We start from the raw sequence: 27,925 nt of genomic DNA, 5'->3' as shown, positions 1-27,925 counted from the left end.
CAAAATTTCAGCTATCTTCTGCACTCCTGCTGTGAAACTGGCATGACTCTGAAGGCACAGTATTTGAATATCCTCAGTTGAGGAATTAGGAAGACATCATCATCATTTGATATCAAAACAGCTCCAAAATTTGTGGGAACCAGGTCTGGTGAATGTTGGGTGATCAGATTGGGAAACTCACTGATAAAAAGCAACACGTAGCTTACAAGATAACAGAATTTCTTTTCGTGGCCTATGAATTAGCTTCAGAAACACTTCCAAAGGAGGTATTCAGAATTGCTTTGAGCATGGGCTGAATCACTGGAGAGTCTCCAGCATCCAGAGTCACTAGTTTGGAGGGAATTAGATTCCTCTCTGGGAGTTCTACTATGTTCGATACACGAATAGCTTCATTACTTTATAGACATGCTTTTTACAAAGAGTCCCACAAGAGCCGAGGTAATTCTCACCTAGTATTTTTCCTGTACTGCCCAATTTATGGGTTAAGGAATCCAGTATCTTCGGTGCCTATCAATTTTATCCCAGATTAGCCCAGATTACCTCTAGCCTGGATTACCTCTCAGGTAGCAAGAATAAATCATCATATTTGATAGTGTTTTACCCCTATTCATGTTTGATTGATTTTAATGGAAGCTATTAAATTTACCATTGGAGCACTCACTTGTGTTTCCCTTTGCTTGACATTGCAATGGCAACCTGAAGGCCTGTGGTTTCCCACTATGTAACCTGGGACCACCCACCAACACCACAGCCCAGTCACAGTTACAAGAGACTGTTCACAGGAATCAAATTTATTCACCTGAGCCAAGTCTGGGCACATCACCAGGAACACAGCTTGGGCATAGAAGCAAGGGGAAGAATGGAAAGGAAAGTCACATTTTATTGAAGGATGGCTATGTGCCAGGATCTTTACATACCTTATCCTATGTCATATCGAATCAATCCTGGGAAGTAGGAATTACTGCAATTTCATACACATTGAGAAAAGGAAGTTTAAGAGAGGCTGGGTTAGTTACCTAAAGTCTATGTATTAATAAGTGAAAGAATTAGGACTTTAAATTTTACTGAGTCCAAAGCCCAAGCTCTTTGCAGTAAGATTGATGAGCTGTTTCTAGCGACAGGACCATGGAGGGGGAGGTGAGCAACCTGGGGCAACATTGGCAACTGTGCCATTTCGGCTGCCCACTAGCCGTGGAAAGTCTTAGTCTACCAAATCCTTATTTCTCTCAATCTAATAAATACTTGAGTGACAAGTCCTTTTAGTTTGAAACATGATATTACGTCTCAGTCACAAAGATAAGTAAAGTCAGACTTATGTCTTCCAGGGTCTTATAGTTAGTTCAGTGAGAGACAAGCACATAATGATATAATATCTATAATACACAGGAGATACTGAGATAGAGATATGAAAGCCCAAACTTGGAGTTGAGTGGCAGCACTTACTTATCTGTGTTTCCCTCTCAGTTACAAGGTTAGTGATTACAAAGACCACATCCATCTTTTATGCCAGTGCTTGTAGAGGGCCTGGCATAGAGTAGGTATTCAATAAATACGTACGGTATGAATGAGTTGGGTGGTGCCTTAGCTAAGACTAGTCAGGAAGTAGCTCAGATGGTAAAGCGTCTACCTACAATGCAGGAGACCTGGGTTCAATCCCTGGGTCAGGAAGATCCTCTGGAGAAGGAAATGGCAACCCACTCCAGTACTCTTGCCTGGAAAATCCCATGGACAGAGGAGTGTCATAGGCTACAGTCCATGGGGTCACAAAGAGTCAGACACGACTAAGCAACTTCACTCACTCACTTAGCTAAGACATGAGAGATGAAAAACAGTTGCCCAAGGAATGAAAGGAAGAAAGGGTGTTTCAGGGAGAAGACCGTGAGAGAAACAGAGCTGGTCTACAGGGAACTACATGTGGTTGAGTTTCGTCAAAGCCCGAAGTGTAAGGAGGGAGGTGGTGAGGGAGGAGGCTGGAGAAAAGAGGGGCCTAGTTGTGAAGGACCTTGAGCTAAGGACTCGTGGACTGAGGGACCCGTAAATGGATTCTGGGGGCTTGATGGACCCCTCTGAAAATATGATCAAAATTAGTGAGCTTGTTTATAAATGTGAATGTGTCCTTTTCTGAGGAAAGGGCTGTATCACTTTCATCAAATTCTCCAATATTAAGAACTCTTGACCGTGAAGAGCTGTTAAAGATTCATGGGCAGTAGAGCTGTTGTAACATGTTAGGTCAATAGCTCTAGAAGCCGTGGTGGAGGATGGAATTTGGGTAGCAAGACTGGTGGTAGAGAAACCAGTGAAGAGATAACTACAAGTGGCCAAAAAAAAAAAAAAAAAAAGATTCTAAATCTAATCAAGTGTTGAAGAAGGAGTAGATAAGGCCAGATTCAAGAAGTATTTAGCTGGTCAAAGGAATAGGTGTACTTATAGGAGGGTGTGAACTTGGGGAGCGGGGAGAGAAAGAAAGAGAAAACTGAGATGGACTTCCAGATTTCCAGCTTGGATTGATAGATGGTGCGTGCATGCTAAGTCACTTGTTGTGGCCGACTCTTTGCAATTCCATGAACTATAGCCTGACAGGCTCCTTTGTCTATGGATTCTCCAGACAAGAATACTGGAGTGGGTAACCATTCCCTTCTCCAGGGGATCTTCCCGACCCAGGGATCAAACCCAGGTCTCTATGTCTCCTGCACTGGCAGGCGGGTTCTATATCACTGCACCACCTGGGAAGTACTTAGTACTTATCATTGAATGAGGAGAAGAGAATGAGCTGGTTTGAAAAAGGAAACAGTGAGCTCAGCTTGAATTGTTGAGTTTGCAGTGCAGTGCCAGTAGAACCTACCAGACAGTGGAATGACCCTAACTATGACCCTGAAGCATGAAGAGCGATCTAGGCTAGAGATAAAGAGTTAAGTCATCAGTATCTAGATAGGAGTTTAAACTGTGAGAGGAAGGGAGACAGCCCATGGCCAGTTTTATAGAAAGAAAAACAGCAAGGGACCAAGAATGCATCCATGGGTTGTACAACATGGTAAGCGAACTAAATGCCACCGAATTGGACACTTACAAATGGTTAAAGTGGCAAATGCTGTGTGTATATATATTTTACCATGCTTTTTAAAATGAGAAAAAGGTAGGCACTTCAGGTATAGCTTAGGGGACTCTACTCACTCCTCTGTGGTGATCTAAATGGGAAGGAAATTCAAAAAAAGAGGGGATATATGTATATGTATCATGGATTCACTTTGCTCTACAGCAGAAACTAACACAAAATTGTAAAGCAACTATATTCCAATAAAAGTTAATTTTTAAAAGTATATATCTTGCTTTAAAAAAAGAAAAAGATCCATGCTGCCTGCGGATATTTAAGGGACTGCATACAAGGAAAAGCCTATGAGGAGGTGGGCAAGGAATAATCAGAGATGAGAGGTGGGAAGCTGAGGAGAGCCACCCCAGATGCCAGGGCAACAGAATTCCAATAAAATGCAGAGCGGGATGGGCAGTGTATTAGATAACGGCTAAAGTTACTTCCAGAAATAACAGTCAAGAATATATAAGCTCTGGGAGAGAGAGAGAATGAAAAAGAGAGCATTTTGGTCTCAGGGCTTGCCCTTCCAGAACTTCTCAGCAGTAATAAAATGACTTAAATTTCATCTTTCAAAATAAAACTTGCCCATACTCTGCCAGTTTTGTCTGGGCAGGAAACAGAGCTCATACCAGCTGCTGAGGATGATTCGAAATTCCACTTCAGAGCCCTGGAATGTGACGCCTCCCAAGCGGCAGCCTCTGCCTAGGGAGGGAGGGGGTAGAGCAGGGGGTACAGAGCCCTTCGGCCTCCCTTGGAGAAGCTGACAATCCCGCCTGACTTGTCCACCATGTCCCTGGTCCCTTTGTCTCTGCACATCTCCCTGTCCGCCGGATGGCCTCTTTACTGTTTACAACAAGCGAGTTGCCGTGAGATCTCAAGGTCATGGACTAGAACTGCCCCTGGCCAAAGGGCTTCTTTCCCTTGAGTGCTTTCTGACAGTGCTTCAAAGACAGCCTTGCTCAATACCAGGGATAGAGGGATGGAGCCAAAGATGGAGGCAGGAGAGGAAGAGGGACCACTGGGTAGCCACACACCATAGCAAACACGCCTAGTCGTGTCCTGGAGTGCCCTGCGGCATCATCATTTCCCAGCTGAATCCAGGGAAGCAGCCTCTCCAGCTTTTAAAAAGATCTAATGGATCATCAGCTGTTTTCCTGTCATATTTTTGGCAGAGTTTGGCTGATAGCCCTACAATGTGGCAGAATAAACCTGCTAATTTATTCTTCAGGTTAAATGTTTAAAAGACAGTCTCATCTAACCAGGTGAAATAATCTGAGTATCTTCAGTAACTCAGTGATAAAGCTGAGGATCTGTAAAACCTAGCCTAGATCCTAAAACTGCAGCAAACCTACCACCCATCAGGGAGGGCTCTCCATACTGCTTTATTAATAATTCCTGTACACTCTTGTCAACATGCAATTGTTACAATTTACCAGGGCCCTTCCTAAAAAGTGAAAGTGTTAGTCACTCAGTCCTGTCTGACTCTTTAGGACCCCATGCACTCTAGCCCACCAGGCTCCTCTGTCCCTGGGATTCTCCAGCTAAGACTACTAAAGTGGGTAGCTATTCCCTCTCCAGGGGATCATCCTGACCTAAGGATCGAAGCTGGGTCTCCCCACATTGGCAGGCGGTTTCTTTACCGTCTGAGCCACCAGAGAAGCCCTAGGGCCCATACTAGGGTAAGTTAAATGATACTGAGAGGTCACAGTTCTAGGGGCAATAAAGCATGTGAACAAACAGAAATAAGACCCTCAACACCATTTATGAAAGCCTTTGTTGTTGTGGACTGGAGACTGAGGCTGAGGGGACAGCAATGGGCTAGAAACTGAAGCCCAGGATTAAACAGACTTGCCAGCCTCCTCTCACCTGGGGCTTGTCCAGGGAAGATGCAGAGCTTTGGGGGAGCTGATGAAGTTTAAGTTTCCAGGATCCTCATTTGAATGGGTTCCTCCTAGCCCTTTTAAGGCCCCAGGAGGGGAGGGGCGCTTATAATTATGAGTTCATATTTTTATTCTTTTTCTTAAAGAGGACTCCCCAAATTGTATAAGCATCAGGCCTCACACAAAACCAGCCTGCATGGAGCTGAAGAGGAGCTGTTCCCAGTGGGTAGCATGCTCCCAGGAGAGGAAGTGGAGAGCAGAGGTTCATGTTCTCTGTGCTCTGGTCCTGTTTACTGATTGGAGAAGGAAATGGCAACCCACTCCAAGAGTCTTGCCTGGGAAATCCCATGGACAGAGGAGTCTGGCGAGCCATAGTCCATGGGGTCACAAAGAGTCAGACACGCCTGAGTGACTAAGGAAGAAAGGCCTGGAGCTGTGCACAAAGCGCCCTCAACAGAGAAAGACGGGGCGGGGGAGGGAGGGGGGCGGAGAACACACCCTCCCTAACTGATCCAGAGCTGAAGACACTTCATTGGCTACATGTTAATAACCCCATGCCTGGACATCCCAGTCCAAACCCACCTTGAAGATCTGAGTTTCTTACACTTGAGCTTTCCCCAGTTTCCCATGGTTCCTCTCAGTTTTACCCTCCTCCCTTTACCCGGGCCAGCAAGCAGCTAAGACCTATATAGAAGTCTCTGGAGTCAGGGAGAACAACAGGCAGGGTCCCACTAGAGGCCATCCCCTTGTGGGGACAGGTTTTGTTTTGTTTTGTTTTTTTTCTCCTTTTTTTAAAAGATATATTCAGAGCAAACAAACAAACAAAAAAGCAAAATATCAAGACAGAAAGGAGCAGTGGTGCTTAATGCTCTCTTGCTTAGAAGCTTGCCTTCCTTCTATTATACAAGATCTCTCATGCCCCACTACTGTGAGTCAGAAATCCAAAATTACTAGAAACCTACCATGTGAGAGATGCTGTCATTATTCAAGTTTCCAAATCTATACCCTTGAAAATAATGCCTGCTTGTTTTAAAAGACACACCCTCATTTGGTGAGCTGGGAACAAAGGAACTGACAAAACCATGAAACAGGGATTTGCCTTTCAAGCCAGGTCTACTTTAGAGAAGGTTATCCTAACAAAGAATGACCACAGGAAGGAGCAGGTGAGCATCCTGCCCTTGTATGTAATATACCATATCTGCTTCACTGCAGGCTTCTGTGAGCATGTTTCACCTCAGCATTCACAGGAAAAAAGGCATGAAACTACTACTCACTGAAGAAAATGATATAGTGTTGTTGTTGTTCAGATGCTAAGTTGTGTCCAACTCTCTGCAACCCCATCGACTGCAAGCTCCTCTGTCCTTCACTATCACCTGTAGTTTGCTCAGATTCATGTCCATTGAGTTGGTGATGCCATCCAACCCTCTCATCCTTTACCTCCCCCTTCTCCTTTTGCCTTCAATCTTTCCCAGCATCAGGGTCTTTTCCAATGAGTCAGTTCTTCACATCAGGTGGCCAAAGTTTTGGATCCTCAGCTTCAGCATCAGTCCTTCCAATGAATATATTTCCTTGCAGTCCAAGGGACTCCCAAGTCTTCTCCAACAAACACCACAGTTAAAAGCATCAATTCTTTGGTGCTCAGCCTTCTTTATGGTCCAGCTCTCACATCTGTACTTGACTACTGTAAAAACCATAGCTTTGACTATATGTACCTTTGTTGGCAAAGTGATGTCTTTGCTTTTTAATACGCTGTCTAGGTGTGTCCCCCCGCCCCCCCCCTCACCAGCTGGAAGTACCTTAGGCTGCTTCCATTCAGCTCTACTCACAGACCCCAGAACCCCCAACATCCTGCTGAAAATATTCCAAACTAAAGGGCTATGTTGATTTATTAAACTTTGTTTTTATTTTTTAAATAAAATAAGGATTTAACTTGTTGGATGTTTAGGCTGTCCAGAAAATAACAATGGCAGGAATCAATCTTTGGCTATTTGTCTGCTGCTTTCTTTTCCCTCAGAAAGCTCTTTCGAAGTTTCTAGAGAATTACATGGAGAGGCTTCCCAGCAAGGACAAGTGTCAAGACAGAGTTTGCAGGGCAGGTCAGCTTCTGCTCTCACTTTGTGTCATAAAATCAGGTCCAGGCAGGTCCCTCCCCAGCGTCAGAGAGAATAGAGGCTACATTTGCTTCCAGGCCTGGAGGCTGGCTGATGTGGCACTGTGAGTGGTGGGGAAGCCAGCTCGCCCCCTGCCAGTTAGTCATCTAAGACAGGGCTGGGGCAGACACATTTAGGCACTGCCTCAAATGGCCCCGCTCAGCCCCATAGTGGAGGCCATGTGGGCCCAGGGGTATTTCCAGTCCTGGTCACCCTGTGTCTGGTGAAGCGGAGAGCAGAGGCCAAGTCCACACACTTGTCCTGAGTCAGACTAAGAGCGATGGTTAAGCCCATGACCCTCTTAGGCTCCAAGCCAGGAAGAAGCTGTGGGGAGCAAGCAATGGGTAATGCAGTAACCTGGGACACAGGAGGGCTGGTGGAAGGCCAGAGCGCAAGGAGCCAAAGAAGGTGGCACCAGAACAGAACAAAAGAGGCAGCTTATGGGCCACCAGGCTATACTCTGGGCTCTGGAACATTCCACATGTCTCCTGGCTCATGGCAGAATCTTAACACCCAAGGGAGCTCTTCATCTTGGGATTTTTGAAGATACAAAAGGATTAGTTTAGAGTAACTGAACCAACTTCTGGAATGAAACAAATAGTGCAGGCGTGTATGTATTTCTCTACTACATTCCGATATATATTCAACAAGGTAACACAGTCTGCTAATATGAGATGTCATGAGGTAATTGATTAAAACCCGATCCAAGCTCATAAAGGGCAAGCAGGCTCTGCTGTGGCCCCCATCCCTTTTGGACTTTACTCTGAAATACACTTTCACCATGTGAAATTCCAATCCGCCTGGAGCCATGGTGGGTGAACTTCCGTCAGAGCGGATGTAGCAATTACAAACACATTGTCAGTCTCTGACGTGGCTACTTATGGCTACTTAATGTTTAGTCTTTAAAGTATCGCTATTTCTTAAGTGAATCTTTTATAAATCTGATATTACAGTATAATGGTGAAGTAGAAGTGGGCAAAGTTCTAAAATCAGACTGTGAAGGTTCAATTCCCAGTTTTGCAACATTAAAATTGAGGGCATGTAAATGTCTGTAAGAGTCTTGGGTCAGCCACGTACCTTCGCTGAGCTGTTCATTTAGTTACATGAACTCATGCATATGTAGCACTTGGCCTAGTGCCACGAATGCCAACAGCACACATTAACTGTCAGCTGTCATTAGTGAAATTGGTACAAACACATCCATGACAAGGCACGGTCACTCAGAATGAGTGACCCTATAAAGTGTTATCCTGAAAGACTGGACCAAACTGCAGCAGCCCTCCACCTGGGCCCTTGACCTCCAGTCTTTCCCTCCTCAGGTCCATACTCTACGCATTGAAAGCATTTGTTTTGCAAGAAACAAATCTGATCACATTACCCTCGGGTTGAAACCACTCAGTCTCAAGATAAAAGTCATGCTCTTGGCTTGGCCTCTGACACGGGAGATCCCACCTGCCTTCTACCCCCACAATAGGCACTTTGCGTTTTCTTTCTCTGCAGTAATGCCAAGCTGTCCTTCACCCTGCAAGGTGAGAGTCTAGTGTCACTCCCTCTGTGAAGAGCTAGTTCCAGGCACTTGGTTCTTAGCATCTGCAGAGAGCAGTAGCCTGCTGCTTCAACCTGTAGGCTGAGCAAGAAAGTGGCTCAGCTGTTTTGAAATTTATTTTATTGACATATAGTTGATTTACAATGTGTTAATTTCTGCTATACAGCAAAGTGATTCAGGTTTGCACACACACACACACACACACATATAGATATATATAGATAGATAGAAACATAAATATATGCATTCTTTTTCATATTCTTTTCCATTACAGTTTATCACAGGATATTGAATAAAGATCCCTGTGCCATATAGTAGGCCCTTGTTGTCTCTTCTTAACAGTTTGCTTCTGCTAATCCCGATCTTCCACCCCATCCCTCCCCCACCCCCCTCCCCCATGGCAGCCACAAGTCTTTTCTCTATGTCTGAGTGTGTTTCTGTCTCATAGATAAGTTCCTTTGCGTCGCATTTTAGAATTGACATATAAGTGATATAGGAGGGTATTTGTCTTTCTCTGTCTGACTTACTTCACTCAGTATGATCACCTCTAGGTCCATCCGTGTTACTGCGAATGGCACTATCTCATCCCTTACGGCTGAGTAGCATTCTATCATATGTATGCACCACATTTTCTTTATCCATTCATCTGTTGATGGACATTTAGGTGGTTTCTTGATCTTACCAAATGACCCAGCCTTAAATTCTGGTTTTGCCCCTGTGAACCGGGGCGTGGTTCTTTTCCTATGTTTGCCTCAGTATGTTTATCTGTAGAATGGGAAGCATAATATTATTGAATCCATAAGGTTGTTAATGAGAATTAAGTGAACTGACATATAGAAAGGATGTTAATGCATAGAATGGACAGTCCCTGGCACACAGTAAGTGTACAGTATTAGCTGTGCTAACGACAGGTATTATTATCGTCATTACATTATTACTATTGCCCCAGAATGTAAGCTTGAAGAATTGAGACTGTCTACATAGTTCACTGCCTGGCACATAAAAGCTGCTGCATGGGATTCACAGGTATAAGAGAAGGAATGGTGGTTACTGGTGGGGGGAGGGTAACAGAGGAAGGAGGGAGTGGGAGGTGCAAGCTACTGCATGTAAGGTAAGCTCTAGGATGTACTATCAACACAGAGAGTAGAGCCAATAGTTTGTAATAACTGTAAATGGAAAGTAAACCTTCAAAATTGTGTAACATTTTTAAATTTTTTAAATAAAATTTTAAAAAAAATGATCCAACAAATTAATAAGTAAAAGGTGCTGTGTGTACAACTGTTGAATGGCACACAGGCCCCTGCGTATGGGTAACAGTTGATACATGTGCCTCAGCAGACTGTGAAAACCCTGGTTCTCTCTAATTAGTCCTTACCCCAGAGATCCGCTCAGTGGGCACAAGACAGACCCACCATAAATGTTTGCTAAAGGAATCCATGAATGAACCACTGAGGTTCATGTTTATGCAAATGTTATCTCCTTATAAAACGTGAGTCTCAGGTCTAAGTTTACCAAAAATGCACCCCCTTTGTTTGATGGTGACTTTTTGCACTGGATTTTTGTATATAATGGTTGCTGGAAGATCTTGAAAACAAGGCAGTGCATTTGGGGGGCTTATTGGGGGCTGCATCCAGAGCAGGGGTCAGTCCCTTCAGGACCTCCCTCCCTGCTGCCTTTCCTCTCCCCCAGCATCCCCAGTGTACTCACCCCTGCCTGAGTCCCACGCTGTCTTCCACCACTACAGCAGGGAGGCCTGGGGCTGGGTAGGGTCAGACCAAACCTGGCCAGAGGCAGGCCACACAGAGCTTTGTCTGAATCCAGGAAATCTTCTTCCAGTAATGAAGCCTTCTGTCTTCCCATCTGGGCCCGGTCCTTCACCCTCCCCACTTCATAGGAAACCTTCTCCTTTTTCCAGAAGGAAATTTTTAAAAATCCCCCTAATACATCAGCCTTTCTGCTTCACTTCCTTTCTCTAGAGTGAGAACTAAATCAGAAGAGGAGAGACTGCATATAAAGTGAATACATGTAGTCTGTAGTCTTTACTAAATTATAACTTAATACTGAAATACCAAAGGTCTATAAGCTTTGTATTAACAAAATCACCTATTATTCCAAGTGCAAACAGATTTATGATGTGAAATGGCCACCATATTTGCTGGCCATGTGGAAACAGAGAGAGAGTGAGTTCAGCTCAGCGTCTGGCTTGATGGCCTCCAAACCTCTCATCCGCTCATATCTGCTTTCATCTTGCAATTCATTTTCTCCTCACGTCGATGCACTGAAGCAGGTGAGGTTTAGTATCTCCATTTTATGGGCGTGGAATGTAGGGATGGAAAGATCAAGAGGGCTGTCTTTGACTAACAGTAAGTCTGGAAAACACCCATTGTTTCTTTGTGTCTTCCAGAAGAGCATCATTTTCTGCTATAGCTCATGCGTAAATGTTGTGGTCCAGGAGCATCCTTGGGCCACTGTGCCCTCTCCCCACCCGCTGCCCAGCCCTGCACCTGCACCTGTGAGGTGCAGCTCCCTCGGGGACAATAGGGCATTCCCAAGCCTTGGCTTGGTGGGAGTCAAATGTTTAGTTTCCTGGCTTTTGGGTCAAAGACGTTCCACAGAGTAAGAGATGCCTTTGAACAGCTTCCAGTAGCCCCTGATGAGCACGCAGAGTAAGCGTGAGTCACACCCCAGCTCTGCCATTAACCTACTGTGTAACCTCAGACAGGCCACCCAGCCTCCCGGCTCTGGAAATGGGTGGGAGGGAGCAGCTTTGAGAACCTGGTCACACGGTGAACAGCTTCCCATGAAGTCGTGTGCCCTAAAGTTCATGAGTGTCATTCTGGGAGGGTGACACCTTCCATCCAGCTGAGCCTGTCTGTGTACCCCACAGGTCCACCAACCCCGGGTGAGAGCCCCAGGGTCACGTGAGAGCTCACATCAAAGGGAGGATCCCCAAGTGCAGATTTTTAAAATACAACTTCAGGAGTTTATTTTCTTATTATGCAATGTTAAAAAGGGAAAAGAACAAAGATAATTTTTTTTTGAATTACCGTTAACCCACTACCCACAAAACCACCATTAATATTTTAGTAAATATCCCTCAGTCTCTCTCTCACTCTTGACACATATACATAAGTCCACTCTTTATATCAGGAGTGTTTTCTAGGGTCATTTAGATATTATTTGCAAACATAATGTCTACAGAGTAACTGACTGCATGGTGATTCTATAATGTATTAATAGTCATTCTTTGTAAACATTTAGGTTGCTTTCGTTTATTATCATCATCCTTACCATCATCATCATCTGTGCAAACATGCCTGATTTTCCCAGGGAGGTGCTGAAAGTAGAAGTGCCAGCTGTATTTAGAAGGGGTACCCATGACAATTAATACCTGTGACAACTTGCCTCTAACCCCTAGCTCCAAACATTGTGCCCCCTTGCATTCCCAGTAGCTGGGAAGGAAGGGAGATAGAAGGCACTTAAATCTGCCTCTTTGAACCAGCAGCCTCAGAATACTGACACACAGTCAATGAGATCTCTGCGGCTAAAAGTTAGCCATCTCAGGCCACAGCAACTGTCATTTTGGGGACTGGCCTAGGCGTGTTTGGAAGTGGGCATAATTTGTCTTGGCTGCCTGTCTCACTGGCTCTGACAGCAGCATTGACTCAGCCGCCACACCCCTCTCCTCCCAGGGTCAGCAGCAGCTGCTTTACCCTCCATACCCTGGAATCCCTTTGCCCTTTATCACATCCTACCTGTGGGCTCTAGTCTTTGCTCGTGAATCTGTTCCATGCACTTATGAGAAACAGGTTCAGGGGAGCAGACTGAGAACTGTCCTGAGTCCAGCCCAGGTGGTGAGAGGAGCAGCAGATCCAGGGAGCAGAACTGTCACTGGGCAGAGGGTGATGGTCCGCAGGCAGGTAGGGAGTGGCAGAGGCCTTCTCAGCGCCCAGATGCATGAGCGGCCATCTGCTCTGTCTCTTGCAGGATCGGTCCTTCGGGATGTTGTTCAAAGAGAAGAACAGTGCCTCACTGAAAAGAGGAATCCATTTCTTATGAGCATTGACTACATAGAGTGTTGCCCAAAATGCTGAACAGAGTCTCAGCCATTTGCTTAGTGAGCTGTGCTCTTCTCCAGGCCTTAAATCTGCATATTGAGGATGGGAGTGTGGGGCAGGGGGACCGCAGGTGTTGCCTTGCCCCACCCAAGCTCCGTGCTGGTTGCACACACAGCCAGTCCCACTGCTGACCACCCTCTCTCTCGGCCCCACAGTCCGATGGCTCCATCCTGGCGATCGCCCTGCTGATCCTGTTCCTACTCCTGGCCCTGGCACTCCTCTGGTGGTTCTGGCCCCTCTGCTGCACTGTGGTAAGTGACGCAACCTCCTCCCCTGACCTTGGGCCTCTGGCCACTCAAAGCAAAGAGTGACACAAAGTTAACAGTACCATGCGCAAGGAAAGGGTGACAAGAAAATGTGTAAATAATTAAGAATAAATCTAGCGGTTTGGGGTACAATTAATACAAAATTGGCAAAATCTAACACAGTCAATAAAACTGAGTCATTAGGAGGTCAAATGGGTTAGGGAGTGAATTTGCCAGTGGACATGCCGTTTGGATAGAACAGCTAGAGAGCTTGCTCTGGGTCCAGTGCCTAGGAAGGATTAGTAGAATACTGTAAATGATGAGGCTTAGTTGATATGTAACCAATACACATGAACGTGTGTGTGTTTGGTACATGTACATGTGTGCACACACATATTTGTTGAGTTGCACCAGCTGATACTCTTCCAAAGCCAGCTTGGTCTTAGCAACCTGTCAGTTCATCCGAGAAAGTGACTTAGGCCTCCATTTTTAACAATACAGAGTGGCACCTACCTTTCATAGCATGCACCTGGGCTTCCCAGGTGGTGCTAGTGGTATAGAACCCACCTGCCAATGCAGGAGACATAAGAGACATGGGTTCGATCCCTGGGTCAGGAAGATCCCCTGGAAGAGGGCATGGTAATCCACTCCAGTATTCTTGCCTGGGAAATTCTATGGACAGAGGAGCCTGGCGGAACTACAGTCCATGGGGTCACGAAAGAGTCAGACAGGATTTACTGACTAAACAACAGCAACGATCAGTTTCTATTCCCTGGCCCAGAGACCCAAACAAAAGGAAAAGCCTAAACAACATACTATTCAAATGAAGAAAAGCATTAGGTCTCACAGGTCTAGTTCTAGCACGCGCCCTGCCTTCTTGCACAGTCAGAGCGTGCACTGTAAAGCCAGGCAGGCTTGAATCAGCGTGGCCCTGCTGCTGCGGCATCTTTCATTCCCTGGATTTCAGTCCTCCTATGGCCAGCCCAGGAGGGGAAAACAGATGATGAGACTCTCCAGGCCAGTTTGTCTTCACGTTATCTCTGGAATGCCAACATTTAAGCACACAGCACAAAGCTCCTAAAATCTGTGTGTGGAAATACCCTGGTGTTCCAGTGGTTAACACCGCACTTCTAGTGCAGAGGGCACAGGTTCAATCCCTGGCCAAGGAACTAACGTTCCACACACTGCTCAGTACAGCAAAAAAAAAAAAAGTTGTTGTTGTTTTTTTAATTCTGTGTGAAGAACAGAAACCCAAGACGCATGGAGCACTAGACTTGAACTGAAGGAGGAAATGTCTTCAAATGACATCTTAAGGAGATGGGAAATGGATGAGACAAGAAATTCAGCCAGGATATGGATCCATGTGGCAAGGATTTCTGGAAAGTAAAGCCTTTGCACCAACAGAGGCCTCTGGTGTAGACGGGAAAAGATGACTTTTAGCAGACAAGAATGTGTAGTGGGGAGGAACTCCAGACAGGTGCAAATCTTGGGTCAATTAGTGTAATCCAGGCTGGAGTGATTTCACCAAGATTTTACGCTGTCTCGGCCACAGCAGCCTCAAAAGTTAAATGTTTAAATACTTAAGGCTGCACAACCATTTTATTTTGAAGGTTAAAAATTAAAAAAATGAGCCAGCCAGAGTGCTCTTTATGGTGATTCAGAAATATACACATTTCCAAGTTTGGAATTCTGGAGGGTCTCTTAAAGAAGGGGTGGCTGGTGGTGGTATTGGTGGCAGCCCAGAGTGAGCACCAGGGCCTCTGTTATAGTAGGCATCACCTTTGTTCACTGAGTCCCTTTAATTGTTAAAAACTGTTGCTTCTGAGTGAGGGCAGCTAGAAACAATAAAACAGCCAAGCAGTACTCTATGACTTACTTGCTGTGTGATCTTGAGCAAGTTACTTAACCACTCTGTCCCCCAGTTTCCTCATTTGTATACTGAGGGCAATGAGACCTCTGACCTCATAGGTAGATAGTGAAAATTAAAGGATCATAAATATGTGTATCTATATCTGTATAATATATATGTATATGTGTATATATACTGCTTGAAACAGTTGCTTATATTATTTTTAATAACAATAATTAATATTATTATTTTAAAAGAGTTAGTATAATAAGAATACATAAGTGTACCATATGGCATTCAATTTATATTGGTGAAAAATGTCTCTTTTTTCCAGTTTTATTGAGATACAATTGACATATAACATTTTATAAGTTTGCAGTATACAACTTAATGATTTGATACATGTATTGCACAAAGTTTACCACAACAAACATCCATTACCCCACATAGTTACACACTTTTTCTTTTGTGATAAGAACTTTTAAGAACTATTTTCTTGGTAGTGGTGGTGGTGTTTAGCCACTAAGTCATGTCCGACTCTTTTGTGACCCCAGGGACTATAGCCCACCAGGCTCCTCTGTCTGTAGGATTTCCCAGGCAAGGATACTGGAGTGGGTTGCCATTTCCTTCATCCAGGGATCTTCCCAACCCAGGGATCAATCCCATGTCTCCTGCACTGGCATATGAATTCTTCACCACTGAGCCACCAGGGAAGCCCAAGGGCTACTTTCTTAGTAATTGTCAAATGGACAGTACAGTAGTCTAAACTGTAGACATCATGTCTTACATTATAGCTCCAGAGCTTATTTATCTTAGAACTAACTGGAAATTTGTACATTTTGACTACCTTCACTCAGTTCCTCTACCCTCAAACCTGTACCCCAACGCCTGCCTCTGGCAACCGCAAATCTGATCTGCTTTTATGAATCTGGTTCTTCTAAATTCCAGGTGTGAGATCATACAGTATTTGTCTTGCTCTGCCTGACTTACTTCACTTAGAGTAATGTCCTCAAAGTCAAATGTCACAAATGGAAGGATTTCCTTCTCTCTTATAGCCGGATAGTATTTCGCAGTATATGCATATCACATCTTCTTTATCCAATCATCCTTCATAGGTTGTTTCCATGTCTTGGCTATTATAAATAAGGTTGTAATGAACACGAGGCTGCTGGTACCTCTTTGGGATAGTAATTTTGTTTCCTAAAAGTGGAATTGCTGCGTCTTGGTAGTTCTATTTCTAATTTTTTGAGGAACCTCCGTACTGTTTTCCACTGTGGCTATACCAGTTTATGTTCCCATGAATGGTGTATAAGGAGTTCCACCGACACTTGTTATTGTCTTTTTGATGATAACCATCTTAACAGGCATGAGATGATATCTTATTGTGGTTTTATTTTCCAGGAAAATGTCTCTTAATTAACGCTTTTCATTATTGGGAGCAGGATTACATAAGGCCAGATTGTTTTGCAATACTCAAAATATTTTTCAATGATTCTATCTGGTTAAGCCTATGTTGCTTTGGAAGACAGCCAAAAGTCTTAATGCGGTCTGATTTTGTAAGTCCTGAAGGATTTCTTTGCAAGGGGAAGATCTTAGAGATTGATTTCCTTGCTTATGAGGTCTATAGAAACTGCCCTCACAGCTATTTCTAAAAGCTGGCTGGGGCTGACGCTTAGCATACCCCCAAAATTGCTTCTTGATCACTGGCTTCCTTCATGAACAGTGATGCTCTGAGGTGGGTGGGATAAAGTCATGTGTTTTCTGAAGGGAGTATACAGGAAGGAGGGCAGATATCATCTCCTGCCTCCCTAAGAGGCAGAATGCAGGCAGTTTCTCTCCCTTGTTTGACAGCACCCCCTCTCCAAGTCTGGGGCTGACAGAGGGCGTCCTTGTAACTGATGGTCCTGAAACCTTCCTCTGTCCTTCTCTCTACCCTGCCTCAAGTGTGAGGAATGCCTCAGTGACCTGGTACCAAAGCCACATCTCAATGATGGAAAATAACCAGAAAGCAGAAAGGGTCTGTAACACGAGGAGCCCAGGAGGATTCTCTGCTGTGTCCTTCCTCTGTCTTCTGCACAATTCCCTCCAGGAATGATATTTAAAGTATTTAACAACCCGCAAGACCCCCCATCCCAACTGGGCCAAACATTAACCCTTGAGTGGCTGGATATGAACTGGGAATGGGGGTAATCCACAAAGTCCTGGAAGGTGGCAGGGGTAGAAGGACAGGCAATTAGATCACTCTTTACTCATCATAATGAACATTTTAAAAGTAATGACCAGGATGACCAGAGCAAGTGTATTGGTTACTACAAGCTGGCCCTCTGCAGAACTCAGTATCCTCTTGCTTCCTGTTGGCCCCATCTGGAAGAAGAAATCTGAAGGGTGAGAGTGACTGGTGCTACTCATTGCATTTTGCCTTTCTGAAAGGACCTTACTCCCATCTGGCTCTTATCTTCTGCCTAGATGAAACCTGGGTTAACTTCTTGCCCAAATAGCAGAGAATAGTCTATCAGTGGTGACCAATGGAGAGAGAATTTTTCCAGACCCTGGATCAAAACCTTTTAGTGTTTCCCAGCATGGACCTCAATATCCCCAGGTAAACCTTTGATTTCTAAGATTCCTACCTTTATTCACTGATGCCAAAAACATTCCCATTGAAAGGGAGAGAGTCACTGGACTGTGTAGCCTGGGTTCATTTGCAGTTGCAGAAAGGGAATTCAGGAGCAAATATTTTACCCCCAAATAGGCAAGTAAATAGAGCCCTGCCTCAGTTCCACAAGGGGCATTGCCAGAACCCTTTAAGTCATGCAAGGGCCATTCTATCTACTTACTAGTTGGGCCAATATTATTGAACTTTCTCAATTGAACTTTAAAAAAAGGAAGACCAAGAAATCTAAATAAGAAGATGATCATGAAAAAAGGGTTGAAATATATTGTAAGAGTGAAAAAGTCAACAGTAAATCAGTGGTACTAGCAGTAAATATCATCTAATATAGATGAAGAAAGCGTAGGTAACCCTGGGTGTCTACCATCGTCCCAGCCAAGAGCCAGCACCCTAACAAGAGCCTGCAGTCCAGTGAGGGTGGTAGCTTCATGTACACAGGGAAAGGCCATCACCTCTGGCCTAAATTTCAGCAGGTCACCAGACACTGATAGATCCCTGATTAGTAGTGGGGACTTGACTCCTCCAAATCAAAAATCTGGGGATAGAACAAATGCTTACATGGTCTCTTAACCTACTGACCCCATGTTGCCACTCTCAGGAACACTCTCGATTCCATAACTCCTTCTCCGCCTGCCCTGCCCCCTTCCTGCACCTGAACAGAGCAATTGTAAGTCTTCTCTCCTGCTCCCAAGATGTTGATCCGTTCAGAAAATAATGGCCTGAGCACACTGATGAAGCCAGGGCACATTTACCGGTCCTTTGAATTGCTTAGCAAACTCTGACCTCATCCGTATGGAGCCCCAGATTCCACCCTCACAGTGTCTCTCCCAGACTGTTCTCCTTCCCCTGGAGATGTCTATGCTGCTCTGGCCCTTTCACTCTCAACAGACAACCTGCTCTTCTGTCTCAGTGGGAAGATGGAAACCATCCTGTGAGAAACCTTCCACTTCAAACAGGCTTGTGTGCATCCTTCTCCAGCATCCCTCCCTTCCCCGGAGGCAGACTGGCCCCTCTCCCTCTCCTGCCCCTCATGTCTTTCATCCTGTTCTGCCCCACCCACCTCTGCCTATGGTATCTTCATCCTTTCCACTGCCTTCCTCGCCGCTGCCTGCTGGCCTCCTTCAGCCTTTACAAATGTGTCATAGCTTATTCCTCCATCAAGCTGCCCTATTCCTTCTCCCTCTCTCTCATCTGAAAACTTCTCTGCAGAGCAGACTGTTCTTCCATTCACTCTTCAGCCTGCTGCACCCTGGGCTCCATCACCATTGTTTCTCTAGTCCATCCCTTGCAAGCCTGAACTCCCAGCCAGGCGTGCTCATTTCTCTTCCTACTCTAGTTCTTTCAGCAGTGGGCACTCTCTCCTTTAAACTCTCTCCCCTGCTGGCTGCTGCTGACTCTTCTGTCTCCTGCTGCTGCTGCTCACCTCTTGTTCTTTGAGACTGTCTTCAGCCTTCTCTACACATTGTCTCTGACAATATCACCAATGCTCATGACTTCGGCTACAATGGATATGCTGATGGCTTCTCAATGTGGCCACCCTTCTCTGGCCTTGGCTTCAAAAGATCAGGTCTATAGTATCAGGACCGAGTAGCTTTCTCAAACATGGGCATCTCTACCCATCCTCACAACATGTCCCAATTAAACTTGTTGACCCCGGAACTGGTCTTCATCAATGGATATGTCATCATCCTCGGGGCTGCCCAAACTAGAGACAGCAGAGTGATTGCCAATGTCTTCTCTCTCTCTTCTTGTTTTCTCTCACTTCGGAATTGTGTATAGAGCATCCTCTTCTCTCACACCCCGTCTCATCTGGCACTTCTGTCCACATCCTCTACCCCAGCCCAAGTATAATACCTAGAACTCAGGAGTTGCTTAACAAATAGTTTGGAATGAATGAATGAGTGAATGGATGGATGTCATTGCCCTAGACTAAGGTTCTGCATCTCCCACCTGAACTATTGCAGTAACTTTCTAACTGCTCTTTTAGTCTACCATCACTAGATTTTTTTCCTTAAAAAAAACAAACAAACAAGGAAACAGTTCGTGATCCCACTCCCTTCCCAGCCCCAAATCCTCATGACTGTTCAAGTTCTCTAAAATAGACATCAAATTCCTTGACTTGGCATGTGTAGACCCTTCCCAGTCTGGCCACAACCCCCTTCTCCAGCCTCACCTCCCAGCCTCCCCCCTCTGTGTGCATGGACCCCTAAGCACCCCGTGAGGGCTTCTTCGTGCCACCAACCATGCTGTTCTTACTGATTGTTTGCTTGTCAATCTTCCCCTATAGACATAAGCTGTTGGAAGCCAGGAGTGTAGTTCTGCAGACATTAACCATGCCCAGTTCAAGACTGTTACTTATAAATCTCAAAGTTCTTTGAGTAGCCAAATGGAAGGAGAGCGGTCTCCAGGCTCACTCTGTTCTTTGGGGCTCCTTGAACATATCATGTAGTTATTATTGGTCTCTTTCTGTTGTTTCCACTTGCTGAAATATTCTCATAGTCTTTATCTATTCTGTCTACAATTCCTCTTTGAAGTCCTGCTCATGATTACTCCATCTAACTAGTTTTCCTTTTTCCCACCTGGGAGAATTAGCTTCAACTTTCCTTGGTTTTCATAGCACTTTTTTCACACATCTGTTAAAGCAGGGGTCCCCAACCCTCAGACCAGCACTGGTCAATGGCCTGTTAGAAGCAGGGCTGCACAGCAGGAGGTGAGCAGTAGGCAGGCCAGTGAAGGAAGCTTCATCTATATTTTCAGCCACTCGCTGTTGCTCACATTACCACCTGAGCTCTGCCTCCTGTCAGATCAGTGGCCACGTTGGATTCCCATAGGAGCATGAACCCTAAATATGATGAGCTTGGATCATCACAAAACCATCCCTCCAACCTCGCCGTCCTTGGAAAAATTGTCTTCCATGAAACCTGTCCCTGGTGCCAAAAAGATTGGATACCACTGGACTAGAGAACTGTTTCATCCTAACACAGTGATTCATTCATATATATGTTCCTGTCACTATACAATGAACCCCTCCAGGGGAGGGAGAAACTAGTCACAGAAAATCATCCTTCAGAGGAGTGCAGTGCCTGGCATGTAATTCATATGTTTTCCAAACTAAACTAAAAAGCTAAATCATCTTGGGGATATGCAAGGAACTCACAAACAGTAGAACTGTAGGGCCTGGTAGTCTCATGAGTGTTTGCATCATCATTATTAGGTTTCATAAATTACATGTCTGTTAACACATGGTTTTATATGTATCAAACATTGCGTAACAAAGCACTTTTATATCTGCTTCTTAAATATAATCCTAGAAATGTGCCTATTTTATTGAAAGGTAAATGGGGTCAGGAGCCCTGAGCCAAAAGATCCTACTGTATTTTGCCAGATGAGAAAGTTCTGGAGCTTGGTTGCCTAACAATGTGAATATACTTAACACTACTGAACTGTACACTTCAAAATGGTTAAGAGTAGGTTGTGCGTTTTTTTTTCCACAACTAGAAAGAAAGTAAGAGATCTTGCTGTGCTGGGCTTAGTCGCTCAGTTGTGTCCAACTCTTTGTGACCCCACAAACTGTAGCCCACCAGGCTCCCCTGTCCATGGAACTCTCCAGACAAGAATACTGAGTGGGTTGCCATTTCCTACTCCAAAGAGATCCTGCTAGAGAGTCGCAGTTCTTCTGTGACCCAGCTAATTAAACCACGCTATTTAGGTGAAATCAAATTGCTATATTTCTACTCAAATAATAGCAAATATTTTTATTCAGTTTGTTGGGAAAAGATTATGTGCTTGTATTGAGAATTTCTCTCAATATAAACAAAAGTCAGTTCCCTTTTGCTTTGCTTTGTTTTTAACGACCTTGTAGGTATTTTATGAACAGTTTTTAAAGAATTATGTAAAGGATCATGTTTAATTCCCTTATTGAATTTCCAGGGTAGCTCAACAAATAAGCCCCTTTGTCATCACCAGTGACAAATTCCAAGGGATGAAAACTAATCAGGAACTTGATATGCCTTAAATTGAAATAAAAATAAAGTCTTCAAATAATGCCCTCCACACCTTTAAGCATAATATTTAATTTTCAGGGCCAGACAACCAAGCCTCACATCACCAAAGGGATTTATTGAAGTTTATTTAATAGAAACCTAACAAGTACAAGCAGCTCCTTAGCCAGGCATTTTAGGCCTAGATTCATCGTGCTTTCTGGACCCCTTTCCAGCCTCCACCCACTCCCATCTGAACACGCCTTGCTCTGAAGCTTGCAAGATTACACAGAGCTCTGTCGTGGCCTGCCCTGCACCTCAAGCCCCAAACACCCAGTCTGTTGTCATCTCCACCTTGCCTTCATGGCTTCCCTCATCCCTGCAGAGCTGGCCTTGACACTTGCTTGGGAACCCACCCACCACCATCCTCATGCCCCCGAGTGAGCTGGGAAGAGACGAGCCGTCATTAAAGACAACGGGGTTCCAGTATGAGATTATCATCCATCAGTTAAAGGAAAATCTTTTAAATTCATTTCCTCATGTGAAAAATTAGAAAATTGGAACCTTGTTGGCTCTAAGTTTACTCCCTTTTATTCTCACCTAGTATAAGTGAATCTGCTCCTCCCCTTCAACATGTCCTGGCCTGTGATCCTCAAATCTGGTTACACATCAAAATATGATGCAAGTAGTCAGTGGCAACATTTCTAAACAACATCCACCTAAGCTTCTTTTGACCCTGGAGCCCCTTCCCCTTGGCCTAGTCCTATCCCCACCCATTCACATACCAGCACCTAGATGGACACTAGTCCTTCCCAAACACCGATAGACATACTGATGTCTGGAAGGATACTAACATTCTGCCAAAGACTGTTTGGGAAACATAATCCCAGAGAATGCTGAACTGGCTGAAAGTCATATTCCTGGGTTCCTCAGAATGGCCCCATTCCTGCCCTTCTGAAAGGGTACGTCAATGCCAACAAGCCCAAACACACTGTGAACATCACCCCTCATCCTTGCTCAGTGTGTGTCCTGATGAGATCCACAGCCACTCCCTGTGGCTGGAATCACCTTGCTCATAACCAAGGCAGACAAGATGCTCCTCCAAGCTTCAGGGAATCTGAATTTGTGGATTTTTTAAAAACTGTCTCAGTTTTGCAGTGCCTGGCACATTGTCTACTGGAGACTATGCATAACCGTTTTTTTGAATTACCATGTAAGTCATTTGGGCCTTATCAACTGATGTTAAAATTCTTGCCACCATTCTCTCTTGAGTTATGGATGAGTTTTGCCTTTGAAATAATTCCAGTCTTAAGGGAGATATGATGAAAGGCCAAGAATTATTTGGAATTTGAGTTCCAAATGCAAAAGACAAAAAAAAGTTGAGCTCATTTCTTTGAAAATGTCTTGTACTACATTCTAGATCAACACCCTTGGCAGTAGCCTTTGCTAAACTTTTACAGTGTAAATTGATTGAATTCAAGCAGTACTTGGCCAGCTTTAATCAGCTGTGAGGTTTCTATTACATTTATACTGTTTGTATAGTAAGATTCATTATCTGTCATCAGCTAGTACCTCATACTTGCTGGACATTCTCCACATTGCATTGCCTAGTGTCCCTTGGTTTCTTGATTTTAATTAGAAAGATATTTATTATAAGGTTAAGGAATCAGAATTGAAGTCTAGATTGTAAAAGCAAAAGAGCAAGCATCTCCTTCCATCCATGAGACTAAAGCCTTTTGTTATATGGCTTTTCAGATCTCATTGGCATTTCTTCTATACACAGCTCTCTTCTGATGGCTTCTCCTCACACAGAACTTATGAGGTCAGTGAAAGTGAAAGTCACTCAGTCGTGTCCAACTCTTTACGACCCATGGACTATACAGTCCATGGCATTCCCCAGGCCAGAATACTGCAGTGAGAAAGCCTTTTGCTTCTCCAGGGAATCTTCCCAACCCAGGGATCGAACCCAGGTCTCCCAAATTGCAGGTGGATACTTTACCAGCTGAGCCCCAAGGGAAGCCCAAGAATACTGGAGTGGGTAGCCTCTCCCTTCTCTAACAGATCTTCCCGACCCAGGAATTGAACCAGGGCCTCATGCATTGTAGGCGAATTCTATACCAACTGAGCTGTAAGGCCAGGGAAGTAGCAAAAGAGTTGGAATTAAGGTATCAGTCCAGAAGTCCCATAATATGCAATGTTTTAAATCAAAAGCTCCAAATGACTTTAAGCATCTAAATACATTTATTTGAGTTAACCCCTCTGAGGTGGCGCTAGTGATAAAGAACCTGCCTGCCAATGCAGGAGATGTAAGAGAAACAGATTCGATCCCTGGGTTGGGAAGATCCCCTGGAGAAGGAAATGGCAACCCACTCCAGTATTCTAGCCTGGAGAATCCCATGGACAGAGGAGCCTGGCAGGCTACAGTCCATACTGTTGAACAGAGTCAGATATGATTGAAGCAACTTAGCATGCCTCCTGAGCATGCAGGAGGTAATCATTTACAAAAAATTGATTACTCCCAGCTGGTGATACACTTGACCTCACAGCAAAATAAAAACAAATTCCTGGAAAAAATGTATAATAAAAGTTTGTTTTAAGTGCATAACCAGAATCACAAGAAAACAGACATTTCCAGGGACAAAATAAAGAAGGTTCTGGAAATTAGGTGCTTAGCTGACCCTAAAGCAGTGGTGATTTTCTAATCTCAATAACCTAGACGTTTGGTTTCATAGCTTTACATAAGTCCATACAAGTTTGAGGGTAGGACTGAATCTTCTGCCTACAGCTGAGACTTTGAGTAAAAGGATGGGCTATGAGTTTGATGTGTGTGTGTGTGTCACTAAACATTCAAAACAACAACCTCTCAGTTTTAGAGTTCAAATATATATTACTTTGGGTTCTATAAATTACAAACTAAGAGAAAGGGATTCACAGTTTAGAAGTACTTAGGAATCTGCAAAATGAAACTTGAATCTCCTCCGGCAGGCGGATCCCTTAGCTGAGTCTTCATAAGACTCCCATAGGTAAATGCAAACTACACCTGAGTTCACAATTGAAAATTATCCAAAACTCAAGGAATATTATTACTCAGATTCCTAGGTGTTCTACTATGCATAGAAAGCACAAAAGACCAAAAACCAGTTGAGAAAGTCAGGGCCTGTCATTTGTCTTTCCTGTGCTCTTTACAAAATTAACAATGGTTAAGTAGCAGATACACCAAAAGTTCTCTAAATACCATTATTTCTCCCATAACTTGAAGGGTGTTTCTTAAAATGTCACTTCAAAAATTCAATAGCCATTTATGATAAAAAAAAAAAACTTCATAGAGGGAATATATCTCAACATAATAAACCTACAGCAAACATTATTTTCGGTGGTGAAAAACTGAAGCATTTCCTGTAAGATCAGGAAGAAGACAAGGGTGCCCATTCTCACTACTATTATTCAACATAGTTTTGAAAGTCCTAGTCACAGCAATCAAAGAAGAAAAAGAAATAAAAGGAGTCCAGATTGGAAAAGAAGAAGCAAAACTCACTGTTTGCAGATGACATGACACTATACATAGAAAACCCTAAAGATGCCATCAGAAAATTTCTAGGGCTAATCAATAAATACAGTAAAGTCACAGGATATAAAATTTATGCACAGAAATCCCTTGCATTCCTATACACTAACAATGAAAACTCAGAAAGAGAAATAAAGTAAACAATCCCATTCACCATTTCAACAAAAAGAATAAAATACCTAGGGATAAATATACCTAAAGAGACAAAAGACCCATATGCAGAAAACTATAAGACACTGATGAAAGAAATCAAAAGCAATACAAACAGATGGAGAGATATATCATGTTCTTGGATTGGAAGAATCAATATTGTGAAAATGACTATACTTCCCAAAGCAATCTATGATTCAGTGCAATCCCTATCAACCTACCAATGGCATTTTTCATAGAACTAAAACAAAAAAATTCACAATTTATATGGAACACAAAAGACCCTGAACAGCGAAAGCAATCTTGAGAAAGAAAAATGGAGCTGGAGAAATCAACCTTCCTGATTTCAGACTATATTACAAAGCTACAGTCATCAAGAGAGTATGGTGTTGGCACAAAAATAAAAATATAGACCAATGGAATAAGACAAAAAGCTCAGAGATAAACTCCTGCACATTTGGGCACCTTATCTCTGATAAAAGAGGCAAAAATATATAATTCAGAAAAGACTGCCTCTACAGTCAGTGATGCTGGGAAAACTGGACAGCCACGTGTAAAAGAATGAAACAAGAATACTTCCTAACACCATACACAAAAATAAATTCAAAATGAATTAAAGACTTAAATGTTTAATGCCGGAAACTATAAACCTCTTAGAGGAAAACATAGGTAGTACACTCTTTGACATAAATCACAGCAAGATCCTCTTTGACCCCTACTCCTAGAGTAGTGGAAATAAAAACAAAAATAAATAAATAAATGAGACCTAATTAAACTTAAAAGCTTTTGCACAGCAAATGAAGAAATAAACAAGGTTAAAATGGGAGAATGGGAGAAAATAATTACAAATCAAACAACTGACATAAGATTAATCTCCAAAATAAATAAGCAGCTCATACAGCTCAATATCAGAAAAACAGCCCAATCAAAAAATGGGCAGAAGACCTAAACAAACATTTCTCCAAAGAAGACATACAGATGGCCAATAAACACATGAAAAGATGCTCAACATCACTAATTATTAGAGAAATGCAAAACAAAACTACAATGTGGTATCACCTCATACCAGTCAGAATGGTCATCATCAAAAAATCTCCAAACAGTAAATGGTAGTGAGGATACAGAGAAAAGGGAACTCTCTTGCACTGTTGGTGGGAATATAAAAACTGATACAGCCACTATCGAGAACAGTATGGAGATTCTTTAGAAAACTAGGAATAAAAAACTACCATACATCCCACTACAGGGCATAGACCCTGAGAAAACCATAATTGAAAAAGACACATGTACCCCAGTATTCATTGCAGCACTATTTACAATAGCTAGGACGTGGAAGCAACCTAGATGTCCGTCGACAGATGAATGGATAAGGAAGCTGTGGTACGTATATACCATGGACTATTACTCAACCATAAAAAAGAATGGATCTGAGTCAGTTCTAGTGAGTTCTAGAACCTGTTATACAGAATGAAGTAAGTCAGGAAGAGAAAAACAAATATCATGTATTAACACATATATGAAATTTAAGAAAATGGTATCAGTGAATCTGTTTGCAGAGAAGGAGTGGATATGCAGATAGAGAAACCAGACTTATGGACACAGTGGGGATGAGAGAGTGGAACAAATGGAGAAAGTAGCGTGGACACATATACACTGTCATGTGTAAACAAGATAGCTGGTGAGCAGTTGTCATTTAACGCAGGGAGACCACCCCGGCACTCTGTGATGACCTCGAGGGCTGGGGGGAGGGAAGGAGGCGATACATGTATATTACAGCTGATTTGCGACATTCTATGGCAGAAACCATCCCAATATTGTAAAGCGATGTCCCTCCAATTAAAAAATAAATTTAAAAATAAAAGCAAAATAAATAAATTAAAATGTCAGTTCTTTATGGAATTTTAGCCCCATGAAAGTAACAGCCTAGTGAGGGAAATAGGTTCAGAACAGAACACCAAAAGCCTTCTAAAGTAACACATTTTTTAACATTAATAATACACTAAAATTTTCTGGCATTTTAAATGCTTTAAATTCTTAATTAAAGTAATGTGTGTATTTTAGTCATTCACTCAGTCATGTCCAACTCTTTAAAACCCCATAGACTGTAGCCCACCAGGCTCCTCTGTCCGTGGGATTCTCCAGGCAAGAATACTGGAGTGGGTTGCCATTCCCTTCTCCAAGGAATCTTCCCAACCCAGGGATTGAACCCAGGTCTCCTGCATTGCAGGCAGATTCTTTATTGTCTGAGCCACCAGGGAAGCCCAATTAAAATAATGCTACAGTATAAATAGCTCTATGCCTCAATTTTTAAAATACAAACACATGAAGTTTCGTGATGGATTTGAATATGATGTAGCCCCATGCTTTTGAGTTAACAGGACGGAAGGAAGGACATTCTTAGGACGAAGTATCACAACAACAGAGGTGGATGGCTGTGACTCATTGTCTTGTTATTCCTTCTGCACTGGCTTAAAATAGAAACCCAGCTTTTGATGTCTTGCCAGGGTCCTCTTTTCTTAACAACAAAAAAAAAACTATTTGTGTGATTCCAAATAAGAAAAAAATGCCACAAATGTGTTTTTCTGCTGCTGTCAGCATTATAGCCTTTTCTTCATCCATGCCACATGCCTCTAATCCCCTGTAAAGCAAATGATGGGTCCCATGAGTTCCATTCTCCTTTCTTTGT

The 27,925-nt window shown here is 43.4% G+C and overlaps 1 protein-coding gene across 1 annotated transcript in view; it reads left to right on the top strand.

Annotated features, from left to right (window-relative positions):
* Nucleotides 1-27,925, top strand: part of ANTXR1 (ANTXR cell adhesion molecule 1) — a 264,134-nt gene that overhangs the window by 144,707 nt on the left and 91,502 nt on the right. The window contains exon 13 of the mRNA XM_015094293.3: nt 12,938-13,033. Coding sequence (XP_014949779.2) covers nt 12,938-13,033 — 96 coding nt within the window. The remainder of the gene's footprint in view (nt 1-12,937; nt 13,034-27,925) is intronic.

Source organism: Ovis aries, chromosome 3 (genome assembly GCF_016772045.2).
Source record: "Ovis aries strain OAR_USU_Benz2616 breed Rambouillet chromosome 3, ARS-UI_Ramb_v3.0, whole genome shotgun sequence".
Lineage (NCBI taxonomy): Eukaryota > Metazoa > Chordata > Mammalia > Artiodactyla > Bovidae > Ovis > Ovis aries.
The sequence above is the reverse complement of the archived record's forward strand: the minus strand, read 5'-3'. Positions and strand labels throughout refer to the sequence as shown.